This window comes from Gastrolobium bilobum, unplaced genomic scaffold (genome assembly GCF_033153095.1).
Source record: "Gastrolobium bilobum isolate Gb01-03AN ecotype WA unplaced genomic scaffold, APGP_CSIRO_Gbil_v1 utg32472, whole genome shotgun sequence".
Taxonomy (NCBI): Eukaryota; Viridiplantae; Streptophyta; class Magnoliopsida; order Fabales; family Fabaceae; genus Gastrolobium; species Gastrolobium bilobum.
In genome coordinates this window covers 201,207-225,537 of record NW_026898916.1, presented here as the reverse complement: position 1 = coordinate 225,537, position 24,331 = coordinate 201,207, and the positions used below count along the sequence as shown (strand labels likewise).

General features: G+C 32.4%; 4 protein-coding genes and 1 non-coding gene across 5 annotated transcripts; 3 read left to right on the top strand and 2 right to left on the bottom strand.

The window, feature by feature from the left end:
- Positions 1-721: 721 nt before the first annotated feature.
- Positions 722-3,918, bottom strand: LOC133285468 (uncharacterized). Its single transcript, XM_061482701.1, has 8 exons — positions 3,778-3,918; positions 2,605-2,673; positions 2,283-2,398; positions 2,132-2,186; positions 1,771-1,891; positions 1,244-1,291; positions 986-1,080; positions 722-823 (listed from the first exon to the last, which is right to left on the bottom strand). The coding sequence occupies exons 1-8, from the start codon at positions 3,916-3,918 to the stop codon at positions 722-724; spliced, it is 747 nt and encodes a 248-aa protein (XP_061338685.1).
- Positions 3,919-11,700: 7,782 nt separating this feature from the next.
- LOC133285524 (probable arabinosyltransferase ARAD1) lies at positions 11,701-14,754 on the bottom strand. Its single transcript, XM_061482768.1, has 4 exons — positions 14,257-14,754; positions 12,906-13,202; positions 12,719-12,814; positions 11,701-12,171 (listed from the first exon to the last, which is right to left on the bottom strand). Exons 1-4 carry the CDS (start codon positions 14,752-14,754, stop codon positions 11,749-11,751), a joined length of 1,314 nt encoding a protein of 437 aa, XP_061338752.1. The 3' UTR covers positions 11,701-11,748.
- A 1,730-nt stretch (positions 14,755-16,484) lies between these two features.
- On the top strand, positions 16,485-18,463 carry LOC133285493 (large ribosomal subunit protein uL22y-like). Its single transcript, XM_061482733.1, has 7 exons — positions 16,485-16,595; positions 16,681-16,717; positions 16,884-16,924; positions 17,577-17,807; positions 17,895-17,997; positions 18,082-18,149; positions 18,243-18,463. The coding sequence occupies exons 1-7, from the start codon at positions 16,593-16,595 to the stop codon at positions 18,306-18,308; spliced, it is 549 nt and encodes a 182-aa protein (XP_061338717.1). The 5' UTR covers positions 16,485-16,592; the 3' UTR covers positions 18,309-18,463.
- On the top strand, positions 17,153-17,282 carry LOC133285525 (small nucleolar RNA snoR74). Its single transcript, XR_009748015.1, has one exon. It is a non-coding gene; the product is annotated as a small nucleolar RNA snoR74 (small nucleolar RNA).
- A 2,641-nt stretch (positions 18,464-21,104) lies between the features above and the next one.
- Positions 21,105-22,817, top strand: LOC133285509 (signal peptidase complex subunit 1-like). The gene is made up of 2 exons (XM_061482751.1): positions 21,105-21,207; positions 22,074-22,817. The coding sequence occupies exon 2, from the start codon at positions 22,074-22,076 to the stop codon at positions 22,353-22,355; it is 282 nt and encodes a 93-aa protein (XP_061338735.1). The 5' UTR covers positions 21,105-21,207; the 3' UTR covers positions 22,356-22,817.
- The last annotated feature ends 1,514 nt before the right edge of the window (positions 22,818-24,331 follow it).

Sequence of the window (24,331 nt, the reverse complement as noted above, 5' to 3'; positions counted from 1 at the left end):
GTAAGAATTTTATCTATTCAATTTGTCAGGGATCTTCTCAAAAGAGGGGTCAGCATAGTGACCCAATTAGAATATGAGTTTTGTACTTTGGTATCTTGATACTTTAATTAGGTTGTGTAATATTGACTTGTGGTCGTAATTTGTGAATTATGTTAAGTATATTTTGAATTTTTGATGATGGTTGATTTGTTTTTTAATATTTTTATATAGAATATATATATTTATATTTTTTTAATATATAAAACCGGGTCAGCATAGTAATCCTGTGACCCCTCAATTAAACCTGTGACCTCATGACCCCTGACCTCGGCCGGGTCAACGCCCGGGCCGGATTTTTAAACGATGCTCCAGAATGACAAAAACGAATTAAAGAGGTACAGGGACTTGGAATACCTCGTGAGAAAGTTAACAGCAATATACAGAACTCTAGAATAGTAGCATTGCTAGACTATAAACTCGTGTAACAATTCATTCAATTAGTTGATCCACATCTTCTAGGCTTCCAATTAGTAATTAGTCAAAATTTCCAAACAAAAATCTCGCAGATGCAATGTAAAAAATACACATCAGCCCGTCAAATTGGAAATTTCTCTAGCACTAGTCAAGGAGTTCGTTTTAATTTAGAGCTATGGATTCAATAAGCAGAAAAGAGGGATCATAAACAAACTAGGCTTGGGTGGAAACTACGGTTTTGGTCATATATCTCAGCTTGAAACCCTTATCAACAAAGAAGACTATATGAAGGCATGTCTTCAATTTGTAGAACATCATCATCCATCAACAATTCTTTTTCTATCTGAACTCGTGTGGATTTCAAGACATCCTGTAAGAAAAAACAGTTACTCATTCCCTCATAAAGAAGCTCTCCAATAATGCAAAATAAAATAAAATAAATAAAATTCCATATATGTAGCAATTAGCATTTCATACGGATATTTGGCATTTTATTCATAAAAAAATTAACAAGTATACAATGGATTCTTACATTAAATTCCATATATGTAGCATTTCTCTCCTGCCACTGTTTGTCCATAACCACAAATGCCACACAATAAAGCAGGTCAAATGCCCACTCATTTTCTGCAAATGTTGGAGAATATTAGAACTTACAAGAATGGTAAAAAAACTATTAAAACATTCTGTGTATAAATTGGGACCAATGGTCAAAGCATATGCCAAAATTGGAATCAGTTCAAGCTGCCTTCCCGAAGCAAAATAAAACAAGATAGTTGCTGGTTCTAACCTGAGAGCATTTGTAGAAAAACTGCTCTTACGGAAGTCCTGGGTTTGGCTGCAAGTGAAGAAAATGCGTGGCATTAGCAATATTGTTTTTAATTAAGATGACAAATTCTATGCCCTTTTAAGATGAGCATGTTCTGTAATTTGAGTTTCCTTGGAGACTTGGGCCACAAGACTTATGTTCAATGTTTAATCAAATGTGAGAATGTGTAAAGCAACCATATCAACTAACAGCTTAAGCTTATAAGTGATGAGTCTTCAATAGTTTTTATATTATATCTTTCTAACACACACCCTCACGCAAGAGCCCTTTGAGTTTAAAGGGTGGATATTGCATATACTAGAAAGTGGGGGACGGTGTGGATCGACCTCATGACCCCGTTATCATCTTGGCTCTAATAGCATGTAAAGAACCACCTAACCTAAATGCTTATCTCTCTATCATAATATATTAACAAAATAAATCAATAACTATCTTAGGTGCAAAATGCATTGTGAGAAAAAAAAAAAAAAAAAAGGTTCATGACGTACTGGCATCGAGGTCCAGCATTTGCATAATCATGAATGTGATATTTATGCCAGCAACAGCAAAAGGATACTCCCAGACAGCTCCCTTTCCTCCTTGCTTCTTCAATAGGTGCTGGAAAGAAGTCTGCAACGACAAATAGAGAAACTTCAAAACAAAAGCAAATAAATTATTTGTAGAGTAAAGATCAGAAGAGTTTGTAGCATTATTTCTTTTGTCTATAGAATGTAACATTATACTCAGAAAAATCAATGGCCTTGTTAGTTTTTATTTAATGTCAACAACATTGGGATCTGGATATTTTTATTTTGGTGTCTAAGATAGAATTGGAACCACCGAAAGATAGTAGTTAGTTCAGAATCTTACAGAGAATGTCTTTGCAAAGAATAGGAGATTCTCCAAGGAAATGAAACCAGCTCCTCTGTTCACGAAATTGGTCCAAAGTAGAAAGAGTAAGTGAGCTATGTCAAAAGCGAAAATAACACAAAAACATAAAGGATGATGAGACAAATATAACCTGAAATCAGTGGATGGATCTCTTCCCTGCCACCCCATTTCTTTCCATTGATCAGAAATCAGGCCTTGGAGCTCCTGACCAGGGAATGAAGCAGACCACAGAGCTCTCAAAGCTTCCTGTCAATGTGAATAAATGTTAAAATATCAATACTGCTAAATTTAGTTTGAACCATCAATTTTCCATGTCAATGTGCTGGTATAAATTTAGCTGAGAATAAGATTGTAGCAAATTCCTCAACAGAAGATGCTTACTCCAATCCAAAGGAAAATAAGAAAACTCAAACATATATATATGCAGGTACCGAAAGTTAAACAACATATACCTGGTGATCAAGTTTGGAAGCATCAAAGTAAACTTCCATTCTGCGCTTTAGTCTTCTCAGTCTTTCCTCCTGCAAAAAATTTACAAAGCTGCTGGTCAACAAATTTTTTCTCGTTTTTTGTTCTTTTTTTTCCTCACTGCTACCGGTTCTCAATGAATTTATGACAAAAAAGAATGTGAAAAAAAAAAACGCAACAATTAAACCAAGTATCAGGGATAACACTGGACAGTTTGGAAACAAATTTCAAATGCATTTTCAACAATTGTTTCTGCAATTATTCTCAGAAAACAAAAAAGATTTCCAATAACATGAAAATTCTAGTTATTTTCACTATTTTCAATTAACTTCTAAGACTATTGACAGTTTGTTTCCAAAAGTTTCCAGTTATTCTCGAAAACTATCTTGAAATATATTTCACAAACTCTGCAAGCTGTCTTTGAGCTAGTTAGTTATGCATTAGTAAAATGGACCCTTTGAAAAGAGTGTGAAGGGACACTGATAAGAACCTTGAGGAGGTGCACAACCCCAAAACCTAGCTCAAAGGGTAGGAGTGCCTAAGGTCTTATAAATTCCACATTAGTTGCCCATACAATCAATGTGGGACTCCAAGTCCCATACCTTGCAAATGGGATCGTGACATCCCACCACGCTCCGCAACTCCGACGCCCACGCGGTCTGGTACCATTTGATAATACCTTTAGATGCACTACTCCGAAAGCTAGCTCGAAGGGTGAGAGTGCTCCAGGCCTTATAAACCCCACATTAGTTGCCCATACAATCAATGTGGGACTCCAAGTCCCATACCTTGTAAATGGGATCGTAACAGACAGCAATACACGAACTAGTTCAACTTCTTAAACTGATGGACAGGCATCAAATCGGTAAAAAACCAGCTTTTAACTTCAATTGTAACTTTGAATGAACGGTTATACAAGCACAACGAAAACAGTATAAACTATAAAGCAGGAAGCTGGCATTCAATTCAAGGAGGTTCAGAGTCCAAATGATTCAAGCAAATAGGAGAGTAATTTTGTACAAGAAATGCAACACATAAACCAAAATGAGCACATCTAGAAATTAAAAAGTTTAAAAACTACACAATAATTATTTAAGTAGGTAACTACAAGTAGTAGACTAAGCAAAACAGCAATGTCTAACTTGCAAATTACTGACCTGTAAAGGAGTCAAACTAATGCAAATTCGTTGAAAGTTTTCCTTACGCTTGAAGCAAACACAGGTGAGTCCTTTACCAATCCACGCAGGGGAGACACATGTTGCATGATCTGCATATAACCAATCAGGAGAGTTCCTCATTCAAGCTTTTTCCTTTTTTATTTTTATTTTTTTTCCTTTTTTCTCTTACTCATACAAAGCCAGTTACTTGGTTCTTCAAGAAAGGATTCAAAAAGATCATTTTTGTTAACTGACACGAACAAATAAAATGGGTAACCCGAACAAAACAATATCTTATCGGAGGGGACATAATCAAAGGAGTTGCGTATGGTGAAGGAGGTGGAGGAGGAAGGTGTGGAAATTTGAACAGTGTGCGTTGTCGTCTTTTGCCCCGACAAACCGAAAAAAAAAACAAAATGACAGAGACAAGCCATGAGCTGTGATGTTGGGGCTAATGGGACCACGCAGTGGCGGAGCAACATTATAGTTGGGTGTGGCCTCGGCCGAATTAAATTTTAATAAATTATATTTATTATGTATAATTATATAATTAATTATAATTTAGCCTAGTCTAAAATTGTAATTTGACCCGGGCTAAAATTTGTAATTTGATCCTATCAAAAAATTAAAATATATTTGGTGAGAGATTTGGCTAAGTTGTATTAAGTTATGTGTTCCATTTTCATTTATATAAAAAAATTAAAATATAGCGAAAACTTCAAAAAAAATCCTATAACTTTCTTCGTAATCATTTACGACCTCTCCAAAATTTTGAATCATTCACCTCCCTTACTTAAAGTTTTTTTATCATTTACCCCCTAGGTTAGGGTGGTAAATGATAAAAAAACTTTAAGTTGGGGGTAAGTGATAAAAAAAATCTAAATAAAGATGTAAATGATTCAAAAATTTGTGAGAGGTAAGTGATAATTAAGAAAACTAATAGGGATTTTTTTAAAGTTTTTCCTAAAATATATTCAACAAAATTTAAAAATATTTAATAAAATTATAATTCTTTTTTGAGTTTTATTAATCTCCTTTTACATAAAATAGGTATCTTATGTTGCAGAGAGAAACTAAGTCGGTCCCACCATTAAAAAAAAAAAAAAAAAAAGGTGTGGAAATCGAAGTGAGAGAAAATGAGATAAGTTACCTTAGATAAAATGAGAGTAATATTTTCTTTCTTTTTTTATGCTTCCTACTTAAGTGTTTTGTATTTAATATAATTTAACTATATTATAATATGAACTAACTAAAATTAAGAAAAATAAATACACATATAATCTTTTGACCGGAGCTCTGGTTGGAGCTGGCTCCGCCACAGGGACCACGTGGACACATCAAGAATCATTATACACATATGTTATCCTCTGCATGTGACATATAAAATAGGGTCTTGTATCTATAATTTAACATGACCACAACAACTTTCCTATACACACAACATTTTGTGGGACCCACAATTTTTGAAACCAAAAAATAAAATAAAATCTGGCACGCAAAACTTATCTCTATAACATAACACAATCACTTTTTCTACAACATAACTCTTATTAAACCTTATAAAATAAGTCCTTTTTTTTCATTTTTATTTTGTCTTTGGTCTTTCTTTCTGTGTTGACCAGTTAGTTTAGTTTAGTTCTTGACTTCTTTCGGTTTGGTAACTCCCCATCCCCACCACTGCCATGTTCTTGTTTGTGCTTGTTCAGTTGTTCCCTGAGACTTCATGCACTGTTACAACAACTCCATCAATAATAACACAGTCATATCCTATCCTATGTAGTAGTTATGTTTGACTAGTTTCAGTGATGCTGTCGTTCTAGTGGGACCCTCGCTCTTCGGCGTGGATTATTGACGCCACTAAACTGACAAACCGTCTGCTTCAAAACACCAAATTCGGCACTGAAATTGATTAGGCTCTGTTTTTTATGATTCTCATCCATCTTTAATTATGTTAATTAATACACCAGAAAATTTATTTCCATTTTCATTGGAATAAAAGCTCTTATATTTAAATTAGGATTTAGTTTTAAGGGTGAAGAGTTGATGATCTATTACTCTTCCCTGTTAATATTTTGCCTTCTTGGTTTGTTTTAAGCTCCAATCATTTGATGGAGCAAATTTGTTTAAACATTCATAATCTGATTGTTTAGTTGTTCTGGGATTGGTCCTTTATTTTTATCAAAAAAAAAAAAGAAAGCTCTTATATTTTGTGTACTAAAAAAAAAAAAACTCGTATATTTTAATTAAATAATCATGCCATGTAAAGGAATTCTAATCACATTTAGGAGAAACGGTAATAATTTTATAATTATATTCCCATATTTGTTTTCCTTTATCATTATTAATCCTTTGATTATAATTCCCTGATATGACTAATAATGTTAATTAACGTATGAAAGGGATTGGGTCTAGTAACATTGGATTCTCCAAATTTGAAAACATTATCTTGTTTTTTTTTTTCCCGAAACCCAGTTTTCTTTTCTTTTTTAATAAAATCCCAAAACTCAAAGTGGTCTTTAACAAATTAATGTCTCGTAAATTATATTGCGAATAACACGGGAGAAAACCCTGAAATTTAGATGAAAGAAACAGCTTTGTAAGTTCGCTAGTAAAAATTTGATCGCAATCTTAACCAGACTCTTCCGTCACGGAAAAAATGATAGCGAAAGTGCCTCGAGTTCAGTAAGCGAGAAAATGATGAATAAGACATCGCATTGATTAAAAAACATTATTTTTTAAAAAAAAAAAAAAATTGATGTTTGTCATTTTAAATGACATAAATTATGTCATTTTAGAAGAGAGATAGACACAGAAAAACGAAAATCATGGGAGAGAGAAAGTGAGTAATTTTTTTTAATTTAAAATTCAAATTTTCTGTGTCTGTATCTCTCTTAGAATGAGATAATTTTCTGTCATTTAAAATTTAAAATTTAAAATGACAAACTTTGAGGAAAAAGATTACAACAATGCAAGCGAGGCAAAGCATTGGATTGGACAAAAACAGAAAAATGAAATCATGTAAACGAAGAAATCAGAGAAGACAAAATATGTTAATATATTAAAACTCAAAATGTGTGTGTTTTTTTTTGTTTGAGAGTGAGAAATGAAGGTTACCTGAAATGGAAGAGGTGGAGGAAGAAGAAGAGGAAGAGCGGAGTGCATGCAAGAAACCATCGATCTTAACCATCTTATTGTCAGCGCTGAATTCCACTCCTTTCTTTTCTGGGATCTGCGAATTACAATAGTATGTTGTAGCACTGTCTTGTACTTAATCTAATAATTAAGAACAAAAGCGATTAGATAAGATGATAGCGAACTTACAAATTTTTACTAGCGAACTTACAAAGCTGCTGTTTCTTTCATACAAAAAAGAGAGAACAAAAGCGTTTTCGTATTTCAGTGTCGTTTCCAAAGTCCATGTTTGTTTGTCTCATCTGCCTTTCCTCACCCAATTGGTACCGAATCAGATATATATATAGACTTTCACGCTATTGACGGCTGCGGGCTGTCTCCAACTCCTTGTGTTTTTTAAACGTAAAAATTGCGATTATTAGGTTAAATTTATCATCTTTTTATAACTAAATTTTAACGGAGAAAAAAAATTAAAATACTATTATTTTAATAAATAATTACCGATACATAGTTATTTTAAAATTATTTACGAATTTATTGCACTCATTCACGCTTAAATTAGGCGTGACTATTCACGCCCAAATTAGGCATAACTCCCAATGCATTCACGCCTAAATTAGGCGTGACTCGTCTGGTATTGACACGTGGCACAAAAAATTAATAGTTTAACCGTAAAACTTTATAAGGTCATAACTTTTGACTCGGGTATCCGAATGAGGTAATTCTTTTTTTGATTCCACATAACTTTTCGAGATCTGCACAATGACATCTCATTTGATATATTTTATCTCTCACAAACACAATTCAAATTTGCAATAATGATACTATAAAGATTGCATCAAAGTGGATTAACTCATCTATAAATAAGATAGCATCAAATTTTCTATTAAATACAAAACGCAATTAGCTCCTATTAAATACAAAACGCAATCAACTCCTATAACATTAAATTCAAAATTCAAATAACCTCCAGCAAATTTATTTGAATTGGCGACAATCTGTAACCAACTCATAAAATTACAACGCAATCAGCTCCTATTAATTACAAAACATAATTAACTCCTATTAAATACAAAATGCAATCAACTTATTCGAGGTTATTTGAATTTTGAATTTTGAATTTAATATTATAATATCATTATTGGACATGAATGAGTGCAATATATTCGTAATTAGGTTCAAAATAGCAACTTATTCGTAATCATTTATTAAAAAAGCAATATTTTAATTTTTTTGCCTCTACCAAGTGTTTGAAAAATAATAGTCTACAAGGTTATTTATTTAATTATTAAAATATATAAAAATTTATATAATATTCTACCAAGTGTTTAGAATATTTATTTATTTATTTTCTTTATTAATACATATTTTTCAAATTGATTTTTGAGTTTAAATCATAAATTAAATTTTTATTTTATTTTTCTTATTAATAATAATTTTTTAATTTTTTTTGGTAATACACTATATAATACCATAATTGCAAATTTGAATTATGTTTGTGAGAGATGAAATATATCAAATGAGATGTCATTACGTAGATCTCAAAAAGTTATGTGGAATCAAAAAAAGAATTACCTCATTCGGATATCCGAGTCAAACGTTATGGCTTTCCAAAGTTTTACGGTTCGTAAGTTGACTTTTTTTGTCACGTGTCAACATCAGATGATTCACGCCTAAATTAGCCGTAAATGCCTTGGGAGTCACGCCTAATTTAGGCGTGAATAGTCACGCCGAATTTGGGCGTGAATAGTCACGCCTAATTTGGACGTGAATGAGTGCAATAGAGCCGTAGATAGTTTCGAAACAGCCATGTATTCGTAATTATTTATTAAAATAGTAATATTTTAATTTTTTGCCAAATTTTTTGCCAAATTTTAATAGTTCACTTTGTCAATTTCATGATTATAATTCATTAAGAATTAATAATTAATTAATAAATGTGATATAATAAATTATAATAGTTAGATTGAAGAAATTCAATGTCCGCCGCTTAGGAGTAGGGTCTTGACCCAGGTTAAATTTCAAAATTAGTCACATTTTTAATATGGCTAAATAACCGTGACCACAATTCTAGATAAAATTTAGTGTTAGACCCCACTTAAATTTTTGTTTGTCCTAGCTTAATGAATGGGTTGGCTCCGTCATTGATTCAATAATTAAGATTTGGTTGGAAGAGATTGTAAGCGAAAAGAGGTTATAAATGAAAAGAAATTGTAAATATAACATCAGAAAAATATTTCTACAGTTACTGCAGATAAGTTATCTGCATTTACTTCCAAACCGATGTCATTTTGGGATTGAAATATTAAAAAATTATAATTATAAAGACTATAATAATCCTGAAATAAATTAAAATTATAAAAACACTATAATTTTCGTTCAAAACGACGTCGTATTAAACTTATTGTAGATAACTTATATGCAGCAACTGCAAAAAAAAAAAAGCGAACCCATATAACATTCCTCATTTTTGAATTCTTATAGATTTTAATGGTTTATATTTAAATTGCTGTAGTTCGTTGGATTATTAATGTTATTAGGAAAGAATTATATTTACAAACTAAACTAAATTATTTACAAATTACTTACCAAAAATACTATTTACAAATTCTTATAATTAAATTTTAATTGTTGATTTCCGTCAATCTAACGGATATAATTTATTGAATCATATTTATTAATTAATTATTAATTTTTTAATAAATTATAATAACTATATTAACGGAAATCAACGATTAAAATTTAGTTGTAAGCATTTATAAATAATTTAGTTTATAAATATAATATTTTATTATTGTTATTACTATTATTATTATTATAAAGAACATTTGAGATGCCCAAATTCACAAACAGTTTTTCAGGATTTTATTGTCACTCGATTTCTTTTTAAGTTCTTAAAAATTGCAACCGAAAGTTTTATTAAAACAACAATTTGGAATTAATGTCAATTGAAGATTGACTTTTAAATCAATTAGCACGTTAAAGGCGCGCCTTTCACTTGATTGGGTCACTTGGCAGTACTACAGATGATGCATTGTCTTAGTGTTGTTACTTATTAGGCAGCATTTTTGTTATCGTATGTTTAACTCAGTATATATAAGTGTTTTAAATTCCTATGAATTTTAGTTAAACATTTTATTATTTTCATGATCATAGTTGAGAATATATAATTTCTATTTTCAATTCTAAATTTTTATGTAACCCAATTTTTATGTGTTTGACGTTATTTGGTCATGTTTTACAAATGAAAAAGTAAAATATATTAGCCAACCTAAAATATCAATTAATTGTGAGTGTGAAAAAATACAACACAAAAGTATAGTATGCAACAATGCAATATTCCACCCGAAATTGATAGTGCGTTATTATAACCAAATGTTATTTAGTTTTTCAAATTCGTTTACCAAAAAAATAATATTCAAATTCAAATACCTCTAATTACTTAGAGTTTAATTAGCAAGAGAGGAGAAAAAACGGCGTCATTAAGATAGAACAGGTAAGAGAAGGATTTGGTGGGATAGTTGTACAATCAATTTTGTTAAGAAATTTGGTATGGTGATCATAGAGTTGAATTTGAATAGGTTGACTGAGCTTTGATAGTAAAAATACACAAGTAATTTTGGATGGAATTAGCATCTTTCCTTAAATTCCTTCTTTAACTTTTGTGTCGTTGTGTTTTTTTTTCACACACACTATTAATTGGCATTTAGGGTCGTTTAATATATTTTAATTTTGAGTCTTTGAATACACCGTTATTAGAGTGCCTCTTACATGATTGGTTCTCCTGCCGTGCATGCGTTTTGATTTATTATTTTCTTAATTAAAAAGATAGACGTTGGGAGCACTTGCACTTCTCACAACAGTAAAAAAAATTCACATACACATCGATATTAATTTTTTTTTTTTAAAAAGTCATTGGTCAATGTACGATTTTTTAACGTGATCTTAAAAAAAAAAAATTAACTATTATCTTTCAATAACATGAAATGAAGTATCTACAAACTAATTGTAGTAATCCTCAGGTAGTGACATAGTCTATAAGTTTTGTAGTAATCCTCGTAAACCTCAAATAATACCATTTTCAATTGGCATATATAGAAGCCTTTGGACTTATCATAAATCCTAAAGAGCAGATCTTCTCACTTGCACAACTAGAAAGTCCATATTTAACCAAATGACCAAAAAGAGAATCAACCAGCGCATAACAACCATAGCATATTAGGAAGTGACAGAAAATCATTGAATCTCCATCAGCACAGAGAATGTAGATGAACATCATGCTCCCAATTGAGGGTGTAAAGAACCTTGGATACACCACCCCAAAAGCTAGCTCAAAGGGTGGGAGTCTACAAGGCCTTATAAACTCCATATTAGTTGCACATACAACCAATGTGGGATTATATATCCCTTTACATGGTGGTATCAGAGCCTCGCCGCCCCCCACTTTCTCTTGTGGCGTTTTTTAGCACAGGTAAGCTGGGCCTGTTGCATTGTCCACTCTTCAAGTCCAATGGGCTCTCGTGTGAGGGGGCGTGTTGAGATATATAGTCCCACATTGATTGTATGTGCAACTAATGTGGAGTTTATAAGGCCTTGGGCACTCCCACCCTTTGAGCTAGCTTTTGGGGTGGTGTATCCCAAAGTTCTTTACCGATGGAAAAATGTTACCCAAATCAGAGACCAAAGACCAAAACAAGTCCCAGACTAAAAATGCCATCAAAATCTCTATTTTAAAATTCTGATATTGAAATTATCGTATCAATGATGTTCTTCCCTTTCAGGGATTGCCACTGTAACTGAAAAATGAATGTACAAGATCAAGGAAGAGAGCTCTGAAGATCATCTTTTCTTCCACCAATCTGGGATTTTAAGCCTCCGGTTTCGATGAACAGAACGTCTGATCCATGGAAGCTTGTGCTTGACCTGTCTCCACAGCATATTAACAGCATCTTCTTTTATTGGAGGGTAGTGGAATTCATAATGATGGGAGATGTTTTTAAGCTGCCTCCACATTTCAGTCCATTTCTGCTTTGGAAACATTCGAAGCTCATTGATCATGTAGCCAAGCTCTAATGCCTCTTTGAAAGAGAAGAACACTGAGAACTGAGAGTAGTCAATCTCATCCTCGAATGGGAGTTCAATGTGATCACTCACAATAACAGGAACACAATGACTCACAATGGCATCAAAAAGGCGACAAGATGAAGGTGTATCTCCTGCTGGATGCAAACAGAATTTTGATGATCGCATCCCCTGAGATGACTGTTATAGCAGAAGCAAAGCATAAAGGAATACTACAGTTAATGTTCTTTTCATTATCAACCAAGAAAAAAGAAAAGAAAAGGACAAGAAAACAATAAACTGACTATGATTCTTCTCCCAATGCAAAGACTATCTATCTGTTTAGAGTACAATGAAAATTTCAAGATATATGCTCCCTCAAAACGGATCATGTTTGATTCAGGGTAACAATGTAACATAATATTTTCAGTAACAGGAAAAATCTATATGCTTGGACATACAAGTACTCTTTTACAAACAAAAGATTTTCTTCACAGGATTGATTGTATTCTACATCTGACCAGTTGAACACATAATACAGAAAGTACTCTATGCTTCAAAAACATTTCATTTAGTACACAGAAGCAAATATCTTTTCCTTTTTTTGGGGTTCTTCTCCTTTAACTGACAACGATGTGGAAGAAAAACACTTTAAAATTGACCATTTAACTTTAAGAGATTGTTAACCACAAACTTCCCAACAACAGATAAGTGAAAAACAGTACAAGTCATAGACTGAAATGCATACCAATTTTATGTTTTCTCCTGTAGCAACACTACGTTCATAGCGAACATCATCATAACCAGCTAATATCTTTGCTAGTTTAACACGGATTTTGCCTTCCTGCAAACATCACAGACCCCACAAAATCAAGTTGCTTGGAATTTCAAGGAAGTTTTTGATATTCTTTCAATTGAATCTCAGCCAGACATACTTTCTTACGTAATGTCTTCCCTTTGAAAAAAAGCAGAGTGGTACGAGACTCATATGGATCTTGAGGCTCATCATCTGTAAGAGAATCCACAACATGTGCATATGGGGACACTACATCTTTGTTCAAATTAGATATTCCTTTGGGGTAACGGCCAAAATCTACAACAACATGAATAGCTTCATTCACTTGATCCCGCAGGAACCTAAAGGCGTTGGGATGTGTCATAGGAAATACATGGTCTCTACCTCCAGACCTTTGCCAGTACTTGGATTGCCTTAAGATCCCCATTAAATCAATCTGAACCAACAATCCATGTTTAATTAACACCAGCAACATAAATTTGAAATATAAAAGTAGGGTAATATTACTGTATCATGAGAGAATGAGAGTAGTTCTCTCATGTTACAGAAAGAATCCAAGTAGGGCCCGTTATTTAAAAGCAAAAAAAAATTATCTCATTTATTTATGAGTAGTATTTCCCATAAAAGTATACAATAAACTTTTGAGGGTTTTGAACAAGGGGACTGAAAAAATTAAATTAAATTTAAATCAGTAGTCCCCATACCATGGCCCTATCCAATTACTGAACTTTTTAAGAGATTAGGAACTTCTCTTTTCATGTACTGAGAGAGAAAAGACACAAACAACTTCTATGCAAGACTGGTGATTCATTGTATTGAAAAAAACTATCCTTCTTTCTTTGTCATTTAGGGCCTGTTACATAAATGAAATAATTTGAAAAAAAGCTCTTACGAGAGTTTTGAAAGAATAAAAATGAAATAATTTATTAATAGGATGAATTATTAGAGTAAAGAGTAAAATTGATAATACAAATTTAAAATAAAGGTGAAATTGAAAAATAAATATGAGAACTCTAAAAAACAAGTATATATATTAAAAAAAGCTCCTTTTGAGAGCTTTTAGTTTTTTGTTTTTTAATTATAACAAAAAATTCTTTTTATAATAAGAGTTAAAAATAAAACTTCACAAACATAAGGATGACTAGTCATGCTTTAATGTTGAATCTATAAGTTTATGCAAATTATCCAAATTCCTAATCACTGGACATGAAATTGTTTAGTACTCATAGTATGAGGACTCAACAAAACATGACTCACCTAACTTGCATTTAATTCGGTCATTTTTTTTATTGTTAATTTCATATTAGATTCATTTATTTTCAAAATTTAGTAAAGGAGTATATACTAAAATAGTATTAAAAATGTACTCAATAATCCATATAGATAATAGATATTTACAAATATGAAGTACTAAACACTAGACAATCACTTAATCAGTGCATGCTAATCACTAAATACTAGATAATAGTATTATTTCATTGATCAAGTACCTGCAACTGTCGATCAACCGCCGTGGCCGAATCCTTCATATGATGGCCGTGCGTATCGAAACTCAGGGAAGAAAAAAAGGGCACAAAGAACACGTCAGCTACCTCCGGATCCCAAACCCTTATTGCTTCGCTGCGGTCACCCCCATCGTAAAGAAGCGACCCCATCATCCAGTACTCCACGCTGTGCTGCTTCATCAAACCGGATTTCTCGGGCCACGGAGGGTAATCCCCGGCGGTGACCGGAGATTCCGGTTCCGCCGTGCTCCGGCTATTGAGCATGCCGACGTTGAACCGGCGGGGGAGGTCGTACATGTAGACCTTGAGAGGAGGATCATCATCGGCGGCGGCGGCGGCGCACGGTGCAAGTGCAACAACCGCCGGCGATGTTAACATGGGTAAGGAGAAATAAGATCGAACGTCGAGTGTTCCTACTAAAATTGAGCATGAAATGAGGAATAGGAGCGGCAAAATGAAAAAAATAACCACTTTTCGAAGCATTTTTTTCCCCTGTCTATAACAATGAATGCCCCTTTGATGATGTTATCAAAAATATCAATTGTGATATTAGCATTTGCTTCCTTCGCTTTGCACTCAGCGGCATTGCCCATTACATGTGCAACCAAATATGCACTCTACCGAACGGTGCCTTTCTTGGTTTCGAGGTTAAGATTTTTCGGTTAAAGGGAAAAAAGAGTATCATTTTAAAGTATACAAATTATCTCTTTTACATGATTTACACGAAGTATGACCGGTAATATTTTATGTAAATTTGAGAAGTTATTTATGTAAATCTGAGAAGCTATTTTTTTTTTCTCGCTCTCCTCAGTCACAATCACATCGATAGGTAACATTGGAAAAAAACTTTTCAGAATTACATAGAGTATGAGTGGTCATACTATGTGTAAATTACTAAAAGGACAGGACACAATTTGTGTCCTTTTGAATGACACACACTAAATCCTTAGTTAAATGTGTCTCTCCTTTGGCTTACATGGGACAAGGGTGTAAATGGGTTAGGTCGGCCTACAGGAGCCTACGGTCCAGTCTATATTAACCTAGTAAGAAAACATGTCATAGACTTTTTAGTATATGTTGGACTTATAGCACATTCTTTATTTTAAATAAAATAAATAAAATTAATTTTAATAATTTTGAATAATAAAGTAATATTATTTTAGTGATTCTTTTAACAGAAAAATATTTCTGCAGTTAATGCAGATAAGTTATCTGCATTTACTTCCAAAACAACGTCGTTTTGAGATTAAAAAATTAGAAAATTATAATTATAAAGATTATAATAACCCTTAAATAAATTAAAATTACAAAAAAAACCATGATTTTCGCCCCAAAACGACGTCATATTGGGCTTACTGCAGATAACTTATCTGCAATAACTGCAAAAAAAACGAACTCTTCGTTTAATTGTTAAATGTTTAATAGGCTTAAACAGGGTAACAGGCCTAGGCCAAGGATTTTTTTTTTTAACATGGGTCAGACTAGATTTATAATTTGGGCCATACACAGCTAGCAGGCCAGGCCAAACTCAATATTTTTTATTATTTTTTTACACAAATCTGGCCTATTTAAGTCAAAATCTAGCCTAACCCAGCCTATTTATACCACTACATGGGACCCACATTTTACGTGTGTAAATATAATTTTCTCGCTATAACAACATAAAAGAGTTTAATGTTTATGCTTTTATTGAAAGAAATTTTTTATTTATTATCTTCACATAAAATTGAGTGAATCTTATTATAAAAAGAAGAGAGAAAAAAAATTAGTAGAATTGACTCAATTTTATTTGAGCGTAGAAGATAAAAAAATTCGACAAAACATTAAACATTTTTTGTTGCAGAAAAATTTTGTCTATTACATTCATATAAAACTAAGTCGGTCTCATTGAAAAAAAAGAAAAGAAAAAAATTAATGGGATTCACTTATTTTTTTTTTTGTGAAGGAATGGGATTCACTTAAATTCATGAGTATGAAAGATAAAATATTTATATTGCAAAGGCATAATCATTAAACCTGCAACTACAAGATACATCATACCCTTATTTTTATCAAAATTATTTTCAATTCTATAAATGTGGGCCGGCCCAATAAATATAGTAAGATTTGTGTTGGCCCAATAAGTTCTTATAGTTAATATGGGCCGAGTCTAATGACATGCCTTGATCGACCCATTTTCTGACATGCATCATATAGTAAATAGGGCATCCATTTATATAAATTGAATCCCGGGTTTTTGTACCCTAATCTGCTTCTTCCTTCAGCCGTTGGTGAGAAGAACCCTATTCTGCTTCACCCGTGCGGAAGAAGAAGAAGCTACCATGGTAACAAATCAGTGATTAGTTTTCTTCTCTCGCTACTTCATTTTTTTAGATTTCATCTAACCGATCTGTGTTTCTCTTTTCTCAGGTGAAGTACTCCAGAGAACCTGACAATCCCACCAAGTGTAGGTCTTCATAACTTGATAAAATCTTAATATGTGCTGTTTCTATTTGATTTTGTTTATTGGTTTTGCACAATCGTTTTTTCTTCACTCAAATGGATGCTAGTTTTTGAAGTGTTGATTTTAGATTAATTTAAATCTAATGCGCGATTGTTCTACGAAATTGCAGCTTGCAAGGCTAGAGGCGCTGACCTCAGAGTACATTTCAAGGTACTAATCTCTTGTAGTGATTCATCATGACATGAGATTCTTAGATTTTAGAATTGAATGTAATTTTCATGTGCATCTGTATAACGATGCCATCATTGTGTGTCTTATTTCTTGTTTTCCGTTTTTTTATTGTCTTTGGATTTTGTGTGTAAGCAACACTTGATGATGGTGCATTTTTTTTTCGGAAACTGTTTATTATTTATAGTTAAGAAATCAAGAAACCTGATGAAAAAAGCAGGGGTCAGTTGCCTATGTGAACTGGCCTCTCGTAAACTTCAGGGATATAAATCTTCATTGTTTTTGGGTGAACCTCTTTTCTTTCTTAGTGACTGAAGGTTCAGTAAATGATGGAACAAACTTTTCTCCGTTGTATTCTTGTATTCATCACGGTTAACTTGGGCATAAATCATGCTATTCTCATCAACATAAATAGTTGATCTAGTAAGTCTCATTATAAAAAACAATTGTGGGTTAGGTCCCTTCTGGGCTGAGTCACTATGGATTTTGGCTTAAAATCAGTTTATCTTTTGTTAATGAAAGTTCCATATAGTTGGTTGATAATAGGATGTACCTTAATTTATTTCATTCATTTGTTTTGGTTTCTATTATTTGCTGAGATTTGAGATTTTGTGTTTTTAATTTTCCTTTACAGAACACTAGGGAGACTGCCTTTGCCATAAGGAAATTGCCCCTGGCAAAAGCTAAAAGATACTTGGAGGATGTTTTGGCCCACAAACAGGCCATTCCTTTCCGACGCTTCTGTCGTGGTGTTGGGAGGACAGCTCAGGCTAAGAATAGGCATTCTAATGGACAAGGACGCTGGCCTGTTAAATCAGCTAAATTCATCCTAGATTTGCTTAAGAATGCTGAGAGTAATGCTGAAGTATGTCTTGTATATATATTTGATTTTCCATATGATTATTTTAAGTCAACTTTCAAACTCACTGTAGTTTTAATTGCTTCTTTGCAGGTGAAAGGTTTGGATGTCGATGCTCTTTTTGTTTCTCATGTCCAGGTTAATCAAGCACAGAAGCAAAGACGCCGCACCTACAGAGCTCATGGAAGAATCAACCGTATGTTGTGATTTTCATTCATATTCATGCCTTGATTAATGGATTATTATTACATGCTTATATTGGTGGTGGCTTTTTTGGCAGCCTACATGTCATCTCCCTGCCACATTGAGCTGATATTATCTGAGAAGGAAGAGCCTGTTAAGAAAGAGGTATTGATTGATCATCATGATATTTTCATTTTGGTTTCTCTCTTTCTTTTTCTTTTTTTTGCATTGAATGCTTATTTATTATTGTTTTGCTAGCCTGAGACCCAGTTGGCAACAAGCAAGAAGAAGGGTCAAGTTCTTCGAAGTGGAGCATCATCTTAAATTGCTTTTGGAACTAGTGGTTGGAGGTTCCTAGATTATGTCAGTTTTGTTGCTATTTTTTCTTTATATTTGTTATGAGATGTTTTTGAAGCTTGAATAGCTCTCTTTGTTTCATATACTATATTTTAAGTTATTTGACTTGGAAATTTTTATCATGGTAATCGTCTAATGGTTCGAGTTTTACTTAGTCTGGATACTTGCTGTTAGCCTTGAAAGAAGACTGTTTGAGTTGTGGATTAACGTTTCTTTTCTAGTTTGTGTTGAAAGATATCTGTTAGCCTAGTTAATTTTTCAGTGTATGAAGGAGAAAAAGACATTTTTTTATTCAGAAGATGCTTCTGTATGAGGGAAGTTTTTAGAACTGAAACATTATGTATCTAGATATCTTTTTTAGTCGTATAATTTCATGGCGTTTTTAGAATTATTATACGTGGAAAGTACCGCGAATTATTAGTGTTAAATGATTATACGAGCGATTGTGAAATTCTGTAATGCTAATTAATTTAGGTTAACTAATTGGCAAAAGCCGAAATTCGCTTGTGGTAGTATTGTTTTGTGTCATCCATTTTCCTCTTAATTATTTTACTCCTTATTTTGAAATCGGTGCCGCATCTTTTCTTACAAAATTAGTGAAATGTTATGTATCATAACCCGAATGGAAGACCAAATTAGCAAGAATTCTGAATGATGAAATAGGCTATATTGTTTAACGACGCTCGAATCGAACACGACAAATAGTAGACCAGCGCTTTGTTACTTTCTAAAATCTTCCTGTTTTATCTACACAAATTTTGAGGTTAACCAGGAAAAAATATAAACAAAATAATAAAAATAAGGTTTTATCCTATGATTAGACTATGTCTCTAACGAAATAATTTATGTTTCTAAAATCTTCCTGCCACATTTACACAGACTATTTAGTTAATCAATAATAATAATGAAAATATGAATGGATTAACAAGCCAATGTTTTAACCTTGGAGTCAAGAAGGTTGAGCCTATACTGTGCATTTTTGTTAAATATGGGCCTGTTGCATGTCAGACCAGCTCGTATGTATAGCTCTACTCATGCACCTAATAACAAAATAAGCCGAACAATTAATTATACAACATTAGAATAGGTATACAACAAAATACACCCTAAATCCCTAATAGAAATATAAAATGCATTTATTTAAAAAAAATTACAATACAATGCATTTGGTCCAAAAATTCGCTGTGGATATATAAAAGGGTGGTTCAATTTTTATATATATAAAAAAATAAGCAAACAAAATGATGGAAGAATCATAACTAAAGCAGACTCAAAAGTTGCTTTCACAGGAATTTCTGAGTGCAAGTTAGAACGATATGAATATTATAAAATTACATTTTTTAAATAAAATTTGAAAAAAAAAAATCAGATTTTAAGGTGAAGAATTTGTTTTAAACCCCATGAAGGATACGCATATTATCTATTAATGAAAGACTCCGGTTAAAATAATCTCAATACATTCGAGTTTTACCAACTGAACTAATCCTCACTGTTCATTCCCATAGAATTAATTCACACAATACAATTAAGAGTGTACTTATCCTTAAATTTTAGAGAGTCAACATCAGTATTTTAAATTAAAATAAAAATAAATACATCAGCAACTATACACTTTATAAACAATTTCATTTTAAAGGATGCTTAATGCAAATATTTATTTACTTAAATAATAATATTCAAACATTATAATACACTTACATGTAACAAGACAAATCAAAAGAAAAAAATTATCACACACGGAAAAATTGTTGAAATTATATAATTAAGTTTTGGGGTATAATATACTTATTAACACAAAAGTTTATCATCTTTATAATCGATCTAATCACCGTTGATTTTCATCAATATAACCGTTATAATTTATTGAAAATATTGAGTCACTTTTATTAATTAATTATTAATTTTTAATAAATTATAATTATTTAATTAAGAAAAATTAACGATGATTAAATTAACCATAAGCTAACAACCTTTTTTTTTTTTTTGATAACAAGCTAACAACCTTTTACTATGCCTTGTACTTTTACCCAATGAGTGAGGTTCTCACAATTTTAATGAAAAATAATCAGTAGCATATTTCTAGTACCGGTGAAATAATATTTTAACCTTTTTTTACCAAATATATATAGGGATAATTTTGTATCATTTCGAAGGACACAAAGTTGTGTCATTTTAAGTGAGAAAAACAGATAAATTATGAGAGAGAGAATGAATGAAAAAAAAATTAAATGTGTGAGTCTCACCTCTTTCTGAGAGTGAAAAGACATAAAGTGTATCTTTTTAAACGACACACCTTTTTCGCACATATATATATATATGAGTCAAGATCATCTTACACCGATATAAGAATAATAAATCTTACACCAAATCTTAACCATTGATTTCCGTGCATCCAATGGTTGAGATTTATTGGGAATTAAAAATTAATTAATGAGTGAGACCTAATAAATCTTAACCGTTAGATGTAGAAAATCAATGGTTAAGATTTGGTGTAAGATTTATTATTCTTACACCGGTGTAAGATGATCCTGACTCTATATATATATATATATATATATATATATATATATATATATATATATATATATTATATATATTTTTCTTATGTTGTAGGAAAAAAATTATCTCATGTTATAGAAATAAAAGTATAAGTGGGACCCACATGTAAGAGGAGAGAGAAAAAAAATGGTGGGACCTAACCCTTTTTTGTGTGTGTAAGAGAGATGACATAAACATAACCCGTATATTCTAATTACATTTAGCGTTGAACTCAATTTACCATTGGTCGTTGCGTGCTTCTTCTCTATCTCTGTAGGTTTTTCTGCATTCGAATCTCGCTCCTAATCGACGCTTCTATCTTCCAAAGGTAAGAGAGTTCTTCCTTCTTCTTCTTTTTCCTTTCTTTTTTAATTTCGGGTTACCCGATTACCGGAAACCCTATTTCAACAATATTTGGGGTTTTATTCGGTGTGTTGTTGAATATCGAGATACAAAAATGGAGGCCACTTTGTTGCATAATTGATCTTATATCTATATATCCAAAACTATATCAAAATTTCATTGAAATTTCTTGTTGGGTGTGCTTTTACAATGAGTGTTACTGTATTGGGGACACAGGGACTGCCAATAACATGTGTATTTTTAGAAGATTTGGTAAACTTGAACGAAAGTCTCAATCATCTCTGAGCAACCTATAGAGTATAGATTGGAGTTGTTTGCACCAAACATTGCACTGAGCAGAGATTACAGTTATATCCCACAAAACTGAAATCTAGTCCAAAGATTTTTTGTGAAACTTTTGTATCATTTTGTTGTGTTGCACAATATCACACCTTGTTGTATTTCATTGAGGCATTATCTTCATTTTAACATTTATAGTCCTAGCCAGGTCTTTAATCTCCATTGGGATTGTGATTAATTGTTAGGCTTGACGTTTGTCTAGGGCTCTGGAGAATAAACTTTACTTGAAGTTTTGGATAATTCTTTGTCTATTTTCTGATAGATAGGGTCTTTGTGTTTTGCTTGGAAGTTATTAAATGGATTATATAATAGTATGTGTCAGGACACGAGAGATTCTTGTGTTATTACTGAGAAGGATACATAATATTTACTTCTTAATGTTTTATGTAAGATCGTGTTTTATGGTTGTGCATCTTGTAGGACAGTTTTAGATCCAAGACCTTTTTTTATTGAATTTTTCGGTGTTTTTTTCTTAATTTTTTGCTTCATTAGATGGACTGGCAAGGGCAAAAGCTAGCTGAGCAGCTAATGCAGATAATGCTGCTTGCATTTGCTGTGACTGCATTTGCTACAGGATATGTCATGGCTTCTTTCCAGATGATGATCCTTGTATATGCTGGTGGTGTGATTCTCACTACATTGGTGACGGTCCCTAATTGGCCCTTTTTCAACCGCCATCCTCTTAATTGGTTGGATCCAAGTGAGGTAGAAAAGCATCCAAAGCCACAACCATCACTGAATGTAAATTCAAAGAAGAAATCCGTTAAGAAGTAGCTTTCTTTGACATGTGTTAGTACTAATATTTTGCATCTCTTTCTTATTTTCTTTCCCTCCATATACTGGATATTACAATGTAGTTTACTTTTTTGGACTACAACCATATATTTGTTTTCTTTTTAGATATGGTTTGTCTTGGTTCACTTGCCTTGCTGCCTATTTTCTACTTCTGATATCTTTTAGGCATTAATAATAATGGGCTCCTCTCAATCTTAGTGGTGTTAGTGTTTGAGTTTGATCACTCGAAATATGATAGCAAATGATTTCATACACTATTCAAAATTGGGATAGGATATTTTGCCTACCTTACAGTCTACCTACTCACTAGTCGGGTTTAATAAGGAGTGCTTTTTTTTTTTTTTACAGTCTACCTACTCCTCCAATACCGTTAGATTATAATCTCAGAAGGAGAGATAATGGTTGAAGGTTTGTTGAAATTGTAATCTAACGGCATTGGAAATAAATATGTAAAGTAAACATGAATAAAGATATTCATGATATCCCTTTAAAATATATCCTCGGTATGTAGAGTTGTAAATTAATTTTTGTTGCTTCTTCGATTTTGATGGTTAAAAGACCTAGCTAGCTACATGATCCAAGTCTGATGCAAATTGTCTTTTGCTCGCTCGCTCTCTCATGTTTTCTCTTTTCTTTCTAATACCTTCTGTTTTACAGTTGCAAAGAGAGAAACATTTTGGGTTGTAGTTGTGGTACATATGCTTGTTGTTTTGGTTGCTAATATATTTGAAAGGTTTTTCTGTCCACTGGAAGTGATTTTAGCTGTAACACCGAATGAATTGCAAAGAAAGGGGTGCGTGATTCATACACCAAGTGCATATGCGAATGGTGATTATTATGCTGGAGCGTAAGCATTGCGTAATTTTGGTCTTTTCTTTTGATAATATAATAGACTCGGGTTGAAAAAACGTCATCAGCTAATAACTTTTACAGTGCAGTGTTTATTACAATTTACAAATTGTGTCAATAATTCCGTGTTGTTGTCTTTGCACTTGGCACGGAATAATGGCTCACCCAAAAAATTTGGTGTCTGCTGGTTCATTCTGAGTTACACTTACATCTCCGCTGATGGTTTAAGTACGCCACTAACTGGCTAGCACATTAAGCCTCCTTAGTACATGAGCCGACAATATGTTTCCGAAATGTGTGTTTCGCCTAATCGTATATCTGCTGGCTGCCAGCGATCTCGGCGCCTAACATTTAGGGGTGTGCATTGACAATTTTTTCATAATTAATTTTTTTTTCAATTTTTATTTTTGGAACATAAATGGATAAGAATAGTGTTTGACAAAATTATTTTATTTATTCGTTCTGAAAATGTACCATTTTAATTTCTGTATTGAAGAACAGAAAAAAGAATAAAAAAATTTATATTTTTTTTTGTTTTCGGGCACAAAATGAGATCTACTTGTCTCTCTCAATCACCTTCTATCACTATCATAATCATCACACCCATCACCATTTCGACACGACCACTGCCCCGCCATTATCATTGTCGTCGTCCTTGTACCATCACCATCACCTCCACGCCACCATCATACTATTGCTCTTTATATTTGTGCGTATGTTATAAGTCAGTGATACCCCTATTTTTGTATCGGTAAATAGAGCTATGTATGACAATAACGAAAACTTTTATGCTAATCTTATTAATAAATAAAATATCATAGGAGAGGTTATAGTTACTATCTTTTTTTCTTACTACTTGTTACTATCAAATTTTAACTGTGGATTTTTGACAATCTAACGATTATAATTTATTAGAATTAATAATTAGTTAATAAGTGTGACCTACGAAATAAAAGTAATCTGTTTTTGGGACTTTTCCAAATGTAGAAAAAAAGTAATAATTATAACTTCCCCCCCCCCCCCCCCCCCCAAAAAAAAAAAAAACACTTCATGTTAATGTTAACAAATATTTTGTGAATTGCATAGATATTATCAAATTTGGGTAA